The following is a 14,416-nucleotide window of genomic DNA, read 5'->3' as shown; positions in this document are numbered from 1 at the left end:
TGGCTGCAATAAAATTGATTTTGAAATTAAAAAAAGAAGATTTCACTAATAGTAAAGGCATTTGAAAAAAAAAGTGGTACAATAAAGGAATACTTGGTTATGAGGTTTATTGCACACTTGAGAGTCAGCTCGGTAGGGTGGGGTGGCAAACCCAGGAGATCTAAATCCCATTAGGTCTGTGAGAAAACCGTTCAAGCCTTTTAGCACAGATGCTGGCAATTTCCCAGGGGGCTATGATTATATCACACTAAACGTTCTGTCCCAGACAGGTTTGGGAATTAAACACTGCTGTTCTTTTCTTAATTCTGTAACAATGTCCCACAAAATAAGAAATTTTTAGGATATACCAGGGCATTCTTGAGAAATGAATAAGCAATTCCTATGGTACTAAATCATAAATGTTTTAAAAAGTAAAATAAGATATTTGTCATAATAAAAGCCATGTGCTAATAAAGAGAAAAGAGCAAATATGTCATTTAAGAAACAACATTCAGAAAAATTTGGTGAATATTTAGCAAAAAGTAACCCAGTGCTGTAACGAAAATATCTCTTTGTGGAGTAAAATGGGTTATGATGGTAATTTGTATTATACATAACTAGAGATATAAGACTTTAAATTAAATGTTGATAAAGGCTTGTATTAAAACAGAATTTCCTCCCAAATTTCCAAAAATGCAAGAAATACTCCAATTCTTATTATATTTTCTTTGCATAGATTATTTCAGCTTATAAATATGTTAATAATCACAGTAGTAGTTAGTAAATACATAATGGAACAGAATGGAAACCCAGGTGTTCTTCAGGAATAATATTTAACATTCATAAGAATTCTTTTTAATAAAGAACAGCTTGACAAAAAAAGAGTAAAAATTTTTTGCCCATGCCCATGGAGGTGACAGCCTGGAGGTCCTTCAGGCCACATTCTCATGGATCCAGTTCTGGAGAGAGTTAGTTTACTAGCATCCTTCATGTTTGTGGTCACTGGCTTGTCCCTTCTAGAATTAAGCTTAACTTCTTTGGAACTTGCTTCTAGTGAACAATTCTGAATTTGGCACAATTCATAAACAGACGTTGCCCTCCCGTGCAGTGGTGGGCATCTCACCGGTTTTAGAAGGAGACCAGGCAGTGGGTTGGCTGGGGCCCAGGGGCACCAGGAGGAAACTCAGAACCCAGATACACTGCTGGCTGCTAACTGCACTGAAGAAATTAGGCTTGACTCTTTTCATTAGTGGCATTGATTTTTTAAAAGTTATATAGAAAACTAAGAGTTCCACCGTCACTCATCTTAATTGTTACTTTTCAAACTAGGTTACAATGAAGAGGTTGGAAACCATGCAATGAAACCATTAAATGAAAATAAAGGTAATTATCTAATTAGGTGTTTTTTTTTTTTTTAAATTAGAAACCTTTGCTTTTGAGTAAAAGACCCCCAGGAAGAACTAAACCTGTGAAGACCTGTGAACATTTCTTCGCCTCTCTCAGATGGAGGTGGCTGTTACTTCTCCAAAGAAACTATCTAGTGTCTTGTTGTTATTATTTTCAAAATAAGTGCAGTGCTATTTTATTTTATATAGTGTATTTTTCATTTTTATTAAACATTTAGTAGATACAAATTATAAGTTGTGTGTAAAATATAAACAACAGCGCTTCAATAACTGCATACCCATCCCTTTAAAAAAAAAAAAATTTCCGCTACCTTTAAAGTACCTTGTGTATTTCTCCCCACCCCAGCCCCTTAACATTTTTTTTGCCAGCTTTGTTGAGATATAATTGACATATAACATTGTGTGAGTTTGACGTGTACAACGTGATAATTTGCATTACTGCTGTATCAAAACCCACCTGGGCCTCTACTGTCGAAGAGGAGGGAGATCCTCCCTGATTTATTTAGCAGCCCATTCTGAATCAGGAAGTTCCATTTTGGGTGTAACTTGATTTCCTACCTCATATGTATGCCTCATATACATCTCAAAGCAATTTTAGGCTGGGGACCCCATTCCCCATTTCCTAAGATCCTTTCCACCTTGGAGAAGGTGTTCTGTGCCTATGGCCGTGGAGAAGGCTTCTAGGGTTAACTGCTGTGGCTGATGCTGGGTGTTTTCTGTAGCTACTGAGCTTTGCAAATCCTCCTACTGTAGTAACAAGGGGACCTGAGCAGGAGGGTCCTTTCACATCCTGGGGGGCTGCAGGCCTCATCACTACCTCTTCCGGCCTGAGTTTTCTCACCCATTTAGAATAAAGTCAAGCCTGCATCTGACCTCCCCTTTAAAATACAGTATACTGTGATCATTTGAATGGAAATCTTTCATGTGCTCTGATGCCTCCACAGGGAGATTTTATCTAACTGCAACGTGCTGTGGTTCTTTTGAGCAGAGCCTCTGACCTTGGATGTGGAGTACACTGAAGTGGAAGTGACCTCACCTGAGCCTCACCGAGGTAACACCATCACTCGAGTGATTCCCCATGCTTTACTATCTGCTTGGGTGTAGACGCCAGGGTGGGCTGTGTTGCAGCCCAGGGACCAGAGCCCAGTCACCCTCCTTGCTCAGGAGGGAGGTGGTCAGCAGACAGATGGGCTGGTCGTGCTTAAGGCAGGAGCGGTGACCCCCATCCAGGCTTGGAGGTGTAAAACGTCATTAATTTAGCATACTACTAATAACAGATGTATTTTATTGAGCAATTACTAAGTGTTAAGAGACGGTTTGCAGGCAGCCTCACTCCTGGGTGTCTGGACATTCTTCCAGAGTTATCCCCCTTGCCCTAACCCGGCACGTTTCTTTAAAAGTTGCTTGCTGACTGAGCTTATGTAAATAAAACGCATGTTTGAAGGAAGCAAGGGCTTGGCTATTTAAAGGGACACTTGGATAAAGCCTTTTAAAAGCACAGAATCTCTCTCCATGTAAACAGTGGCACCATCTTTATTCAGGTTTTGTTTTTATGTGTGTGTTTCTCTTGGGGGCAGGCTGCCCTGGAGGAAAGAAGAGATCCCGAGCTCTGGTTCTGGCTGGGGAGACTGACTCAGGGTGGGCTCGTCCACAGCAAGCTCTAGGTCAACAATCTCAGTTGCTTTGGGCCCCACAAAAAACTTGCATATTCTCCCAAACCTCCTTAGCGTCCCCAGAGGCTGCCACGCAGAGGAAGCAGCCACCCCGAGCCTTCCTGCCCTGCTGGCTTGCATACCGTTTCTGCTGAGGCTGATGCCAAGCTGCGTCCACTCAGCCTGGCACACCTGGGGCCACTTTACAGACCATGCCTGTGAGCATTAGCCAGAGCCACGTGGTGACGGTGTTCTCTTGTCATCTCTTGCTCCATGATCCAGAAGGAGTTTTGGGTTCCTTCCTTCTTCCCTTGCTTAGCATGGTTCCAGGTACCACGGCCGCAGGTGTGTGCGTGGAACCTTCTGGGCAGAGCTGGCTGCAGCACAACAGGACCACCATGCCCGCAGTCTGCAGCCAGCATGGCCCGATCTACACGGCTGCACAGGGCATCCCACTTCCACGTCTAGACTGGACCGGGGAGGGTGGGCACCATGGCTGGCCTGAAGTCCTCTTCCTCTTTATTTCATGGTAAAGCGATTCGCCTGTTGGGTTAACAAATTAAGGGCTGGTGATAGACCAGCCCCAAAGTGAGCAGCAAAGATACTTATGTGCCCCCCCCCCCCCAATAGAGATACAGCCTATGTGGGAGCCTCGGAAACAGAACCGATGAGCAGATAGTATCAGGTTAGAGTCAGTGCTCACAGGAAGAAGCATGGGGTGTGATGAGAAGGTGTGAACAGTGATGCGTTTTCTGGCTGCCTAGTGTTAGGAAGCCTGCTTGCGGCGTGGCTTTGAGCTGGGGCCTGAAAGGCACAACCAAGTTGGCTCCACCAAGAGGAGGGAGGCCTAGGAGGACTGAGGACATGCACAGGACAGGGGGAGGTGGCCTGGAGCTTGGCTGGTTAAGGATCTGAAAGGAGACTCGTGTCTGCAGAGAGCGAGAAGGAGCAGAGCCAGGTGAAGCTGGGAGCACAGGGCGGGGGCACCAGAGGTTCTCTTTGTTCTAGTCTCAGTGCATTGGGGCCTTTGGAAGCTTTTAAGCAGCAAATTGACAGGTTCCAATTTCCTTCTTTAAAAACCATCCTGGTGGCTGGTGTGGAGGACAGATTGAAGGGGCCAAATAAGGAAACCAGGCAAGAGGGGGTGAAGATGGAGCCAAAGTGCTGGTAGCGGGTGGATTCTGGATATATTTTAGAGACAGATCGCAGCCTATGGCCAGGATGGGGAATAATCACGTTAACACTGTGTGTTTCTTGACTAAACAACGGCATGGATGGTTGTGATGACTGCAGTTGGGAAGAACAGGCTTATGGGGAGCTTGGTTCAGTTGGGTTAAATTTGACAGCCCAGGAGAAGACACCCCAGGGGTTTGATGCTCAGAACTGGGTCTGGGTGGACTGTGGCCAGTGGGACTTTAGGGGGCTCTGCGCCAGCCTTCCCTGGTCCAGCCCAAGCCCCTCCATCCTGTGCATTGTGGGCTCCATCCCATGGGCCACTTCCTCTTAAAGGGGCTTCAGGTTTGGGGAAAAAGGGGAACCACAACAAGAGGGCAGGGCTGAATGTGTGAGGGGAAACCCCGCTGTCCTCCGCGCATCACTGGGCGCTCCAGCAGGCAGCGATGGCCCTGGGCTCTGGCCTCGAGGATCTGATACCTATCCCAGAGGGCCAGGCCCCACTCTCACCTGCCAGCTGGGCCAGGGCGAGAAGGAATTATGAGGGCTTGCATGAGGCCTGGAGGGCTTGGGATTTATGGAAACTGAAGCAGAAGAAGGAAGCAGGATTTGGCCTTGGGAAAGTGTCCATTTTCCATTTCTCTAGGGATGTTTCCACGTTAGCAGTATCTGGTTTTCTTTTTCTTGCTTGAAGGTGAGGAGGGAATGGAAGGGAAAAGAGGACCCCTGAGACTGGGTGAAGTGGGGACATTTCCTTGCCCAGCTGTGCAGCTGCAGGGTTGTAACCACCCAGGTCACCTTTCCCCAGTTTGCACAAAGGTGCTGTGTGGTCTGTGCGGGCCTTGGCAGAGCTGGAATGAAAGTCACTTGGATGGAAATGGAGAGTTTCTAGAGGATTCAAGTTGCATTTTCTGGACCCAGCCTCCTTGGCAACTAAGGGACAGTGGGGGAGGGTGGCCTGGCCCACGATGCTGTCCCCTTACTTTCTCATGGGTGGGGAGTGGGGCGTTCCTAGGTGAGGAAAAGACTTTGTGGGTTCAAGGCCAGTGGTGAGTAAACTTGGCCTGGTCTTGGCCAACCCAGTTCCCCATCCTCAAGGCTTCCCTCCTCTACAGATGGGGTGGAGGAAGCAATGAGGACTGCATCCAGCACTAGCCCTGCCTGGCAGCTGACCAAGTGGTCACTTGGGGATGGAGGAGGGGTGGGAAGGAACTCGTTAAACGCCGGTTTGCTGCCTGTTTGCTCTGAGACCGATTCCTGGGAAAACCCCATGACGTTGAAGCCATCTCTTTCTCTGTTAACAGAGAAAAACAGGAGCCAAAATAAAGCCCATCCGGAAACATCCCTGACAGCACAGACAAACAGCCTGTTGGCCTGGTTTAGTCATTAGCAGGCAGCTGCTGCCACGGAGCAGCAAGGGGAAGGCAGCTCTGATGAGCTGCAGACCCCGCCCCCATCGCTGGGCTGGGCAGAGCCAGGTGGGCAGCAGGAGAAACCCTGGGGGCAGCTGCAAATCTGGCAGCTCAACCAAGAAGTGAAACCACCCTGCCACCCTGGCTGATACACAGAGTTGTGAAGTGGAAGAGAGTCAAGTGCAGCTTCTTGGGGCCAGAGGATGTCAGAATGTCCCCAGGATGACTGGGGAGGGCCACCGCCCACCCCTTATGTGCCTCGGGTTAGGGAGTTCCCAAGGATGTCCAGACCCCCAGGCTTGGCTGTCCAGCGCCCTCACTCCATTCCCTCCTCACCGCCCCCAGGTCCCGTTTTGGTGCTGGGTCAGAGGATGGGCTGGCAGGGCCCCAGTGCACCTGGCGTGCAGTGTCCTAGAATGTTTATCACAGCATTGTTTGCACACCGTCTGCCCCACAGCCTGGAGCTCCTCAAAAGCTGGAACCAGGTCCTGTTTACCTTTTCCTCTTCCATGGCGTCCAGCACACAGTAGGTGTTAGGACCGTGTGACTTGCCCGGGCCTGATATTGAGCAGACTGTACCCTGAGGATGTGGTAGATCCCCCAACAGATATGGGGATCACTGGGGCTTCCCTCTACATCCCCAGATCTGGTGCCGTGGAGGGAGAGTGGAGAGTGGTGTGGGCGTCTCTGCTGTCCTCTTAGAGAAAGGCAGGTGTCCCAGCAGGGGGTGCCACTCTGCTGAGTCGCACCTCCTATGTGATGCCCTGGGGGAGTCAATACAATGCCTTCTACAAGGCCCTGGCACCCTAAGTGCCCCAAGTTCAGCTGTCAGGATCTGAATTGCCACCCAAGCTTTCTCTTGGCCCTGATACCGGAACCACCAACACTTAGTGTGGGATGAATGACCGTGGTTTTTAGTCCTAAAACCTGAAACCTCAGGGATCGGGCTGATCATGCCAAGACCTTCCTGGAGGCCAGGGTTCTGAGATGGAGACACCTGCAGGAATATTGGCTATTGTTGTCACTGTCCCAACAAACCTTTATAGGTGCCAGGGAGGAGGGTATAGCTCAGTGGTAGAGTGTGTGCTTAGCATGCATAAGGTCCTGAGTTCAATCCTCCAGTACTTCCATTAAAAATAAATGAGTAAATAAACCTAATTACCTCCCCCACCCAAATTAATTAATTAATTAATTAAAACAAGCCAAAAAAACCTTTATAGGTGCCTCCAGGCAGCCAAATAAGGCCTGGGATCAGGAGGAGCACAAGACCCCAGGCCCTGCCCTGGAGGAGCTCGGGGTCTGCCAGGGGAGATGGTCATGGGGACAGATAGCGTCAGTGTGTCATGGGCAAGTGTCCCCAAGATGCTGTGGGAGCCCACGTAAGTGCCCAGAGCACAAGGGAAGACAGGATGTAAGAGGGAATAGGTAGGTGTGTGAGGGTGTGTGCCCCCGAGTGCAGGAGCCAAGCTCATCCTGGGGCTTGGAGGACGAGGAGGAATGGGGCAAAGAAGAAGGACCGTGCGGGCAGCAGAGTGTGTGTAGGGTCAGGATGCGAGAGAGGGGGGCACCCCTGGAGCATGGTGAGTCCAGGGTGTAGTAGAGTCCATGAATTTGCAACGTCCATGTGGCACTGACCATGGCGGCGGGAAGCATCACCCTGTCTGGGGTTTCTCAGTCTACAGAGGGAGAATGCTGGCCACACGGCATTAGGCGCCATTCTACACTAAGTCTTCCTGGTCCTTTGTGCAGGTGAGAGGGAGGTGGCGGGGTCCATCCTGTTTCCTGAGTGTGTGTGTGTGTGTACAGTAGACGCACTATGAGTGTTTGTGCTTGTGTGTATACACAACCTGTGAACGTACATCAGATTAAAATAAACAGATGGCCGTATAGGGACTCTTTGTCTCCCAAGCCCTTGAGTTTCCTCTGGGTGTAATCCATACCCTAAGTCAGTCATCTTGTCTGCTATTCAGAAAGGGCCCAGACCAGAGGTTCTCAACCCTGCCTGCATCTTAGAATTCCCTGAGGAGCAATTAAAAAACACCAATGCCAGGGTCCACCCTCAACCAATTCAATCAGAAGCAGCAGTCAGGCCCAGGTGTTGGCATCGGAAATCAACTAGCCCAGCTGTCAAGATTTGTAAGCAGGTCTCAGTCCCAGCTGATCCTTAGAGATCCAGACGATGCCCAGGCTCTAACCCAGACCTTGGGTGTTTGGGAGGCCATAGCCCAGCGTCCTGGGAGGGGCTGGCAGAGCAGCTGGACACAGGGAAAGAGGGCTGGGGCCACCGAGCTAGAGGCTGCAGGTCTGTGCTGGGGGTCCCTCTACCTTTGGCGCCCTAGGTCCAGGGTTCCCACAGCGGTCTGTTGGCCTTGTACTTCCAGACTGAGAGTGGTGCTGGTTAGACCAGGATCTTCTAAAGCTGGGAAACGGCTTGGGATTAGTAATGACAAGGACTCCAGGTGCTCCTGGAGATGGGCGCTTGTGGGATGGGGTAGTGGGATGCAGCCTCCAATATTTTCCGGCTTCAGCAGTGGGCTGACCTGGTGCCCAGAGGCAGCTATTGACCTGTGCCTGGTCCCTTTCCAGGTCTGGGAACAAAGGGCACGGAGACGGTGTACAGTGAAATCCGGAAGGCTGACCCTGGTAAGTGAGGACCCCCTAACTGCCCCAGTCTGGGGTTGGGGGGAGGGCACTTTCCCTGGAATCATCCACAGGGTCTTGGGAGTGGGCAGGGAAAAGAAGGAGCAAAGGAGGCCAAGAAAGATGCCACCTTACACCAGAGTTGTTGACTCTGTCTCCCCCCCCCACCCTTACAAAGTGGCCTCGGGTTACAGGTACTATTTATTTCGTTGATTGCCGGCTGCATGCCAGGCAAACAAAATCTCATACATTCACACTCAGCAGTGGCCAGTTGGACTAGAGCGTGTCCTGGTGCCACTGTATGCTCACAAGATGCCCAGCAGCATTCCGGGCACTTGTGACCCCCGAGAGAAGCAGTGTGGCCCTGCCTGTTCTCAGATACCAGCCACAGAGCCTCACCTGCTCCTCACACGGGCCGGGCCCTGGTGCACCGGGGCTCCTGAAGGTCTCAGGCAAAGTCAGTGCTTTGCTTTGAAAATGTTCAGTAGCTCCAGCCTTTCTAAGAGCACAACGACTTTAGGTGGCGGGGTGTGGATCTGCTCTCATTTCCTTTGACTTCTGCCCAGAACCCACTTCATTTCCCATCTCCACTGCTTCCCCAGGAAGAGCTTCCCCCAGGACTGAGCACAGTGCCCAAGCAGACACGGAACTGGGCAAGTGCCCAACAGTCTCATTTTTTGTGTAATTATTCTATTCTCATGAAATGAAATCCACAAAGACTACTTTTATTTATTTTTTATTTTATTTTTTAAAATCTAGTTGACATACAATGTTATGTTCTTTTCAGGTGTACTACATAATGATTTGATATTTGCATACATTATAAAATGATCACCACAATATGTCCGGTAACTATCTGTCCCCATATAAAGTTATTATGATATTATTGGCCATATTCCTTATGCTATATATTACATCCCCGTGACTTTTTTTTAATGTAACTGGAGGCTTGTACCTAATCCCCTACACCTGTTTCACCCCTCCTCCACCCCCGTCCCTTCTGGCATCAGGTTTGTTCTCTGTATCTATGAGTCTGTTTTCACACAAAGACTACTTTTAAATTCTGAAAATAAGTTGCAACCCAAAAGACATAAACATTCTGGGGGAAATGGTCCCTATGTGGCTATCTTGCTTTGTACAACAGCCTTCTATTTAAGTGGATCCTTTGAAAGGAAATTATTAAAATGGGCTGGGCAACTTCCGTAAAGCCCAGCTACCCTGAGGGTGGTCCAGAGACAGGCGGCAGTGGTCTCAGGCCCAGCCCAGACCCGCAGAGTCAGAAACTCCAGAATCTGAACTCCAGCAAGGTCCCATATCTCTCTCTTTTTTTAAATGCTAATTAATGGTTTTCTCTAATTCTGATATGATGGACTAATTTACTTTTTTCATTATTACCTTTATTACATTCTTACCTGTGGTCAGTGATTTTTTTTTAATTAAGATATAGTCGATGTACAATATTACATAAGTTACAAGTGTACAACATAGTGATTCACAATTTTTAAAGTTTAGATTCCATTTATAGTTACTACAAAATACTGACTATTCCTTGTGTTTTTTGGGTCCCACATCTTTCTGGTGCCGCCAACATTTGAGAGACACTGTCTTACCTGAAGAGCCTACTTTTTTATCTACAATAGGAATCACTTCTTAATTAATCTTTTTTAAAGTGATATTTTCATGGGTGGAGCAGAAACTCAGCCCCTTGGGGAACTTGACCCTGACTGAAAACCATTTCTTGGAGGATTTTTGGCTTCAATGCCTCATTTTGCATTCTTAATATATTCAGAGCTAGCAAAACGCACATCTGGAAAGAAATTCTTCTAGTGAAACAGAAAGCTAAAGGTCATTTAGGGTCCCAGTTGTTGAGTGGTTGGGCCAAAACGCACCTCTTGCTTTCCTCGTGGTCCCTGAGGTGGTTCATTTTCAGTTACTTTGGTTATACAAACACTCACATTTACTGAGCGCTTGCTGTTTGTGCTAAAAGAGGTCTATGTTACATTATCTCTTTCCAGCCTCCACAACAAATCCCATTTTACAGATGAGGATACTGAGGCACAGGGAAGTTAAAACACTTGCCCAGGGTTAGGGTTAGTCCCCGAGAACTGGCCCACCCAGGAGCCGGAGTCCCTGCTCCTGATCAATGACCTGCGCTGCCTTTGGTCTTGGGGAAGGAAAGCTGGTGAAGTGCACGTGGCCTCCACACTCCCCGCCCTGGTGCTACCAGCTGTGCAACTTTGACCAAGATGCCTAACCCCTCTAAGACTCAATTTCTTCAACCATTAAATGGAGGTGGGATTAAGTGAGAAAAAGGGATGAGATAGCATCAGGGGAGATGGCCCCAGTTATCCCGAGCACGCAGTCAGTGTGTTACCCCTACCAACAGTGAGCATTCAGTCCGTTGTAGCTGAAGATCGCGTGAGGAAATTGAGCCCTGGAGTTCAGTGCCTGGCCCAGGGCAAGACCAGCGCCATCTCGGGGCTCCCAGGCCAGGGCACTCCCACTGTGCTATCGGGGCCACTGGGGGTCGACTGGGGCTTGAGCCTCTCTGCAGTCTTGTCGCTAACCTGGCAGCCGGCTCCTGCCCAGGGATCGAGGGCGGAGCGAGCCCTGGGTCTTGTAGGCAAAACTGTGTCGCTGCTGTGGAAACCTGCGCCCCCACCTTGCTGAGGAGGGCCCTGTCCTGGGAGCCCGGAGTTCCTGCTTTTGAGTACTTCCCGCTCAGCTGCTGCCCTAGGGGAGGAGGCTGCAGGCCTTGGTTGATTCTGCTCCCCTTTTCTTTCTTTTGTTTCTTCTGTCAGCTGCTCACTTAATCTTAAAATCATTATAGGGTTGATAGAAGCTCCATTATTAGTCCTGCTCTACAGATGGGCAAGTGGCCCCGGGGTGAAATAGCTGGTCCTGGCCCCAAGGCCCGGGGTGGTGGAGCAGGGATTCGAACGCAGGGTGCCTGGCTGCAGAGCGATTCTCTTTACCAGCCTCTTGTTTGCTCTGTGTTGCCAAGCCAACTGGTTTCCACTTTATCATCAGCCTAATTGGAGGATTCAACTCTGTCTGCTTTGGAAGTTAAGAGTAACAGCCTGGTATGGTCTGGGTGACCCTGGCGAGTCATGGAGCCTCTCGGGACCTCGGTCACCTTCTCTGTGGAATGAAGGGCATGGGCTGGAATGTAGGTCAGGTTTCTCCAAGTTTGTTAAAATACAGGTGGTTTGACACCACCTCTGACACCGGTCTGGAGTGGGCTGAGAATTTGCATTTCTAACAAATTCCCATGTGCTGCTGCTGTTGGTCTGGGAACATACTTTTAGAACCACTTTCTAGATGCTCTGAGTTCTGCTCTGCTTCTTGTTTGAAGGGGTAGAGTTGTTCTTACTCCCCAGCAATCGGAGGGATTGCTCCAGATTGGCCAGCAGAGAGAGAGAGAGAGAGAGAGTGTGTGTGTGTGTGTGTGTGTGTGTGTGTGTGTGTGTGTGTGTGTGTGTGTGTGTTGAGGGGAGGGTGGGACCCACAATAAAAAAACGGCCCCTGTGTGGGTGGGTCCCTGGACTGGTCAGTGAGCAGGCTTAGTGCAGAGCTGAGTGTTAGCAAACCTTCCCTCCTCAGCTGTACACTCTTCCCCACCTTGACTTCGCAGTTCCCCACCGTCTTCCAACAAGCAGCACTTGAGGGCTGGCTATTTTGGGAAATGGCTCACAGGGCGTAGCTCTGGCTCTTCAACCCCCTTTTCCCCTGAGTAATACAAAGGAAAACTGCTCCTCCAGATAAGCAAAAGGGCATCGGCTGGCCTGCTTCCGAGGAGCAGCCTGGAGGGGGGCTCTGGGGAGGACCAGGGCCCCGGCGACAGTGTTGGGGGCTGCCAGCTGAGGATGTCGGGGATCCTGTTGGCCGTGGGAGGCAGCAGGTCTCTGCAATCTTAGCTTTAGGCTCTAAGCTCAGCTTTTTTTTTTTTTTTTTAACTGTGGTAAAATATACATAGCATTTGCTTTTTTAACCATTTTTAAGCATATGTTTCTGTAACACCAAGTATATTCACTCCAGCATCACCATCAGATGATACAACTCTAGAACTTTTCATCTTTCCAGACTGATACTCCTACCAATTAAATGATAGCTCCTCACAACCCCCAGCCCCTGGTAACGACTGTTTTACTCTGTGTCTCTGTGAATTTGACTACGTTCAGCTTTTTAATCTGTCAAATCAGATGGTTGAATGAATGAGCTTAAGTTGCCTTTCAGTCATAACATTCTGAGAGTCTCCAGTGTCCTGGCATTTGGAAGCAATGCTCATTTGTCTTTGCCTTGGTCACCCCAGACCTGTGCCTCTGATCTGTTTGTTGCAGGGGCAGGGAGTCGGTCACTTCTAAGAGTCACTCCCCAGGCCCCTTGGAGCCAGTCCTAATCTTTTACGCACCCTTGACTCCAGAGTTTTCCCTTCAAGTCTGAATTAAGTCCTGGATCCCAGAGGCTGCATCCGTGTCAGTCAGAGGCCAGCCTGGACGGTTCTTGAAACTGCAGACCTAGTGGAAAACATCCTAAGCAGGAGACCTGGGGTTTGGTCTCAGCTCTGCTCTTGTCAGGTTCTAAGCCTTGGCCCCACCCCTCACTTCTCTGTCAGGCATTAGTTTTCTCACTAATTCTCAATAAAATGCCCTCAGCCTCTAGGATTACTGCAGGGTGAACACCTTGGTGTTCCTGGGGTGCACGTGGTCCTTGAGTGGACAGGGGCTGCGGTGGCAGCTAGGTTCTATAAAACGGGAAGGAGGGAGGCGTCTCTTCCAATTCAGTCTCTCCCGCTGGGTCTTGGCCACGGTCAGGCGTGTCTGCTCTTCTGTTTGGAGCCCATTTTGTCGACATACAGCTGAGCTAACATCTTCTCATCCCAGCAGTTAACTTAGTCTAAGGCGAGGAAACCTCTCGACCTTTGAGCTTCTTTGCTTTCCGTCTCTTAGACGATTCTTTGCTATGTGTCCCCTGCCTGTTAGGGAGGGAAGGAGAGGGTTTCTCAGAACTAGAAAGACTTGATCAGAAAGACAGCAAATTGAGGGAGACCTAAGGAGACAAGAGAGCAAGTCCTGGGACACAGCCAGGATGGGCGGAGAAAGAGTTTCTGCCTCTCCGTAAACTTCGGCTTTCCTAGGGGAAGGGGGAAAATGCTGACACTCTCATCATTTAGATCTGTAAGCTTAGCATTTGAGGTTTTTTTTTTTTAAAGTTCTCATTCCCTTTTCACTTATTGGCCTGAGGTTAGGATTTGCAAGGCCCAGTGGCTGTGCTCTGGGTCACAGGCCCGCCTGCAGTCAAACGCCCGCCCCCCGCCCCTGCAACCTGTCTTCCTCCTCCGACGGGTGCTGACTACTCGAAGGGAAGGCTTGATTTTCTTTTCCTTGCCCTTGTTCTCCTAGTCCTCACCTAGTGACACAACTGAAAGGGAGACACTGTGGCTGGGTAGAGAGCCCCTCTGAAAAGTCACGGTTATCTGTGACTCACAGTGTCCTTGTCAGCTTCTCAGCCTAGTTTAGGCTTGTGTGTTTGGCTAGCCAGGATGCTTTGTATCTTCACTCTGGTTCAGTACTGGTTTTATAGTACTCCAGCTTATCCTGAAAGTCCTTTATAAAACGGTTTGCAGTTCATCCAAAGCATAACTTGTTAACATATACACTGTTTACAACAGAGGGGTAAAGTGGCTTATTATAATTAATTGGCAACTCAGTCAAGTTCTTCCCTATGAAAGAACTCAGGTCTAGGATCAGAGTTCCAGAGTTGTTTAGAGCTGTGGTCCTCAGTACAGGAGGCATTTGGTAATGTCTAGAGACAGTTTGGGTTTTCATAATTTGAGGGGCAGGAGGGGTGCTACTGCATCGAATGGGTGGAGGCCAGGGATGCTGTTAAACATCCTGCAAGGCACAGGACAGCCCCCACAAGGAAGGATTATCCAGCCCAGAATGTCAACAGTGACTGTGTTAAGAAACTTAGGTTTGGAGGAATTCACCTCCTGTGATTCCTCCAAGACGAGAGCTGGAGTTCCTCCCTAGATGCCCTGTGCCCACCTGGGAGGGGTCCTGGGCATGTCCCACCTGAGAGCTCATGGCTCTGGGAAGAGACACCGAGTCCTGCTCCAGACACTAACCCATGTCCATTGGGTCAGATGGGGCCC

At 49.3% G+C, this 14,416-nt stretch overlaps 1 protein-coding gene across 1 annotated transcript in view; it reads left to right on the top strand.

Annotated features, from left to right (window-relative positions):
• Nucleotides 1-14,416, top strand: part of PECAM1 (platelet and endothelial cell adhesion molecule 1) — a 47,814-nt gene that overhangs the window by 25,407 nt on the left and 7,991 nt on the right. Inside the window, exons 12-14 of the mRNA XM_010948680.3 lie at nt 1,309-1,362; nt 2,374-2,436; nt 8,209-8,265. Of these exons, the coding sequence (XP_010946982.1) occupies nt 1,309-1,362; nt 2,374-2,436; nt 8,209-8,265 (174 nt within the window). The remainder of the gene's footprint in view (nt 1-1,308; nt 1,363-2,373; nt 2,437-8,208; nt 8,266-14,416) is intronic.

The sequence above is a fragment of the Camelus bactrianus genome, chromosome 16 (assembly GCF_048773025.1).
Source record: "Camelus bactrianus isolate YW-2024 breed Bactrian camel chromosome 16, ASM4877302v1, whole genome shotgun sequence".
NCBI lineage: Eukaryota > Metazoa > Chordata > Mammalia > Artiodactyla > Camelidae > Camelus > Camelus bactrianus.
Note: the sequence above shows the minus strand (reverse complement) of the source record. Positions and strands in the feature narration are given on the sequence as shown.